Consider the following 4,488-nt stretch of genomic DNA (forward strand, 5'->3'; position numbering starts at 1 on the left):
TTGTAATTGTCATTATGGGTTGGTAGCTGTGATATTCAACACAGATGCTTTGCAGCTGGTGATGGAAGGGTCTGTGTCCATTATGTGGGGTTGCCTGGGAGCATGTGACTTCCAAAGACCCTCAAGGGCTGCTTGCACAAGCCAGCTAACAGGCTTGCCATGTGGCTTGCAGCCCAAACCAGACAGTGTGAACCCATGTGCTGTCTACCACCTCCATCAGCATTTGAAGTGTTTGTAAAGTGCCTGTGTTTTCTCCTCTGTTATTTTATAAGGGATTACGATATCCTGGAGTAAAAAGCTTTGAACCTGATAAGCCTGGAAAAATACTGCTGATGGACCTGAACGAAGAGGATCCTACAGTGTTGGAATTGAAGATGACTGGAAGTAACTTTGATGCGTCTTCATTTAACCCTCACGGCATTAGCACATTCACAGATGAAGGTAACAAATTCAATGTCTATTAAAAATAAAACCAAATTAAAAAAAAAAAAACAGAAAAAATGTTAATGAATGAATATTTCTTTTCATCCAATTAAAGTACAGTCATGAATAATGCTCTCACTCTGGGTTTTAAACTTACCTCCTATGTGAATTCAACATAACATAACCATGTAAATGCTTGAGAATGCTAAAATACTTGAGATTTGCAAAGCACCTAATTTTTAAAAATATGTGAATTTTAACATTCAGATAATCCCTATAATTACCATAGTGATAATATTCAACCCTAATAGAAATGAATTTTTCCATTTTAAACAATTATACAGATACAGGTGTTTACAACAACAGATCGCTCTAATGTAAGACACCTGCAACCTACAGACCCACCGCCAGTCACCTTCAATGCGTCGCTGCCCACCGGTTCCTTCGTTTGTCTTCAAACAGTCTCTCCACAGTTTGACAAATTGCCCCATCCATTATACTTTCATCTGATTTCTTCCCTTCTTTTTGCAGCCCTTGCCTTGGTCTCTACATTAATTCTCAACCCTGGTTGTGCCCACAAGCACCTGGAGAGTTTTAAAAAGCCTGATGCCCAGGCCACAGCCCCAGATATTTTGATTCAGTTGGTCTGAGGGAGGCTTGAATGGTAGTGCTTGTTACAAGCTCTCCAGCAGTTAAGAATGTGAGACCAAGGTTGAGAATCACACCTATCCCCATGGCCTCCATCAGACAATCCCTTCCTTGGTCCTTGCAGACTTTTCTGCAAGGGGGGACTAAAATTGCTGCCTTGAAAGCCATCAGCAATGTCCTTATTAAGAAACTCTTTCGCAACTCTTCCCCTCCTTCCTTCACTCTTATTTTATACTGTTGGCCACTCAGGGGTAAAGAATCTGCCTACAGTGCAGGACCCTCAGGAGACCTGGGTTCGCTACCTGGGTTGGAAAGATCCCCTGGAGAAGAGAATGGCAACCCATTCAAGTATTCTTGCCGGGAGAATCCCATGGACAGAGGAGCCCGGTGGGTTTCATCCATAGGGTCGCAGTGAGCTGGTCACGACTGACGCAACTCAGCACTCACGCACTTGTTCCTTCTAGGCGATCTCCCCTCCCTGATACTCCGGCACACTCATCTGTTCTCATTCTGATCCTGCTGCAGCTTTTCCACCCTCTTCATTATGTTGCCACTCATTTCAAATTCTCTGAGCATTCCCCAAAGGACTGGTCTTTCACCTCCTCCTTACTTTCTCTATTTCAAAAAGGTCAGCCATGTCACAACTGTAGCTGTGTCTGCTGTCTAGGTAAACACCCTCCAAAGTGTATTATTATTATTTTAATCAGCTCTTCTGTCCCCTCCCTTCGGCTCACCAGCTATTTCTATTTGGGTTCCTCTCCTACAGCCACAGGCTTCCCTGGTGGCTCAGACAGTAAAGAATCTGCCTGCAACTTGGGAGACCCGGGTTCAATCCCTGGGTCAGGAAGATCCCCTGGAGAAGGGAATGGCTACGCACTCCAGTATTCTTGCCTGGAGAATTCCATGGACAGAGGAGCCTTGTGGGCTACAGTCCTTGGGTTCACAAAGAGTGGGACACGACTGAGCGACTAACACAACACCTACAGCCAAATTAAACTCAAAATGTTAAAAAGTAATTCTTATCCTCTTATCTTCCCTTACTCCATATGACTTCCCTTCTTCCATATATATATCTATTGAAATTTACATACATACATATGTATTTCCCTTCCAGTCATCTCTTCACCCATTTAACATTCTATTTTATTTTTAAAATATTGTAAGTGCAAAGAAATAGGATGTGGGGTGTGTGCATGCTCTCTTGAATTAAAAAGGGGAAATAACCACATAAATATTATACAGGTCCTCATATGCGTTACTTTTGCGTTAAACACTGCATCGTGGATTCCTTCCCCTGACAGTACATCCAGAGCTGCTTTGTAACGGCTGTTTGGAATTCTATGGCATGGGAGAACCATTATATAGTTCATCTGTCGGTGGATATCGATCCTGTTCCTACCTTTATGCTCACTGAAAACGAATGCCAGAATAAACATCTTAGGCAGCTCCTGTGACTGCTTATGATACATTCCTAGAGGTAGATTCTGCTGCACAAAACATGAATCTGGGTTTTAATCCTCACTTTTGGTCGATTTCCACTTCCCATATTCCTCAGCCATCATCAGGGACTTTTGGTGCTTCCTGTCAAACCCCTCTCATATCCTTTCCTGCCTTTTCTTGTCAGTAGGGTAAGGCTCCACGGCTTACTCACAGGGACTTTCAACCAAGGAGTAACATGACTGTGGGTATAGCACTAATCCAGGCGTGTGGAGGGAAGCAGCGTCCTCCTGATCTAGCCCTTCTTTCCACCTGCCTGGATTACTGCTATACCCACAGTTGTATACTCCTAGGTTGAAAGCCCCTGTAAGTAAGCCCTGGAGCCTCACCCTAAGCCCTACAAGACTAACCTGGAGTCCTATGTCTATGGCTTTAATCCTCCCACTCTTTCATTCATGTCTACTCCAACTACAACCTCCAGCTAAGCTCCTGCCTCAGGCCCTTTGCATGTTCTCTTCCTTCCGCCTAGAACACCCTGTCCCCAGATATTCATATAGTTCAGTCTCTCATTTCATTTCAGTACCTGCTTTAGCATCATCTTCTCAGAACTTGCCTGACTCCCATGGACAAGACATCTCATTACTCTGCATCCCTTTATCTGGTTTTATTTTCCTTCTGTAGCACTTAACACCAATTAAAATAAACATCTGCTTGGCAGGGGGCCTAATGGGAAGTCTCATAGCTGGCTTTTCTGTTCAGATTTCTCCCATTCAACCTCCTAAACTTGACACTATTTTCCTTTAAACACCAATTTGGTCACGTCAAAGCTTTCCAAAGATTCACTGCTTCCGAAGGCAAAGACTATGGGCTAACATCTGATCACTCCTTCTTGACCACTTACACCAGTCTCTTTCATGCCGCAGAGTTGCACTGACTCCTGGAAGCTAAATCCCTTTGATATTATCTCTCAGGTGCTCTTTTTATGGAATTTATCATCTCACACTGTGTAAATTACACCTGAGCACACCTTCTCTTATTGATATTCTTCTCATCTTTTATCTCTTTTATCTCAGTGCTGCATCTTGCTGAGACCATTTGCAGCAGAAAGCTTAATAAGCTCTTTGGAGTTTTAGTGTCAAGGGCTGCTCACTCCTAAGTTGAGGACTTTTTTTCCCCCTGTGGAGTCTGGTGGTTTTTAGACTGTCACTAGGTCTTCCTTTAGCCATTTTTCTCTGGAGCAATCACAAATGCTTCTCTCTACAAAGAGATGAAAATATTCCATCTGCCTGACATCCTAAGTACTGGTTGGAGGTGGGTAGAAATTGCTTTTTAGAGACAGAGCTGACAGCTGAGAGCTCGGTTAATGTTTCGATTTTTGTTTTTAATCTCTTCTCAGATAATACTGTGTACCTGCTGGTGGTGAGCCATCCAGAAGTTAAGTCCACGGTTGAGTTGTTTAAATTTCAAGAAGAAGAAAAGTCACTTTTGCATCTGAAAACCATCAAACATGAACTTCTGCCTAAGTACTGAGATATGTCATATTCCTATTTTCCTTTAACACAAGGGGATGGTGTGTCTACTTTTAGTGTTTCCTTTGGCAGGGGTGGGGGTGGTGTGGGGGGACAATGGCAACTCTCCTTTCTCTTTTTAAAAATTTTATTTTACTTTCATTTATTCCTCTTCTAATGCTCTTTTTCCTCTTTCTTATTTTTTAAATTATGAAAGTATGATAACATATTTACAGGAGATTAAAGTTACTTAAAGCTCAACATTCAGAAATCTAAGATCATGGCATCCAGTCCCATCACTGCCTGGCAAATAGATAGGGAAACAGTGGCAGACTTTATTTTTTTGGGCTCCAAAATCACTGCAGATGGTGACTGCAGCCATGAAATTAAAAGACACTTACTCCTTGGAAGGAAAGTTATGACCTAGACAGCATATTAAAAAGCAAAGACATTACTTTGTCAACAAAGGTCC

The 4,488-nt window shown here is 42.5% G+C and overlaps 1 protein-coding gene across 1 annotated transcript in view; it reads left to right on the forward strand.

Annotated features, from left to right (window-relative positions):
- Positions 1-4,488, forward strand: part of PON1 (paraoxonase 1) — a 33,903-nt gene that overhangs the window by 14,615 nt on the left and 14,800 nt on the right. Inside the window, exons 4-5 of the mRNA XM_010839750.1 lie at positions 273-441; positions 3,905-4,031. Coding sequence (XP_010838052.1) covers positions 273-441; positions 3,905-4,031 — 296 coding nt within the window. The remainder of the gene's footprint in view (positions 1-272; positions 442-3,904; positions 4,032-4,488) is intronic.

The sequence above is a fragment of the Bison bison genome, unplaced genomic scaffold (assembly GCF_000754665.1).
Source record: "Bison bison bison isolate TAMUID 2011002044 unplaced genomic scaffold, Bison_UMD1.0 scf7180017864134, whole genome shotgun sequence".
Lineage (NCBI taxonomy): Eukaryota > Metazoa > Chordata > Mammalia > Artiodactyla > Bovidae > Bison > Bison bison.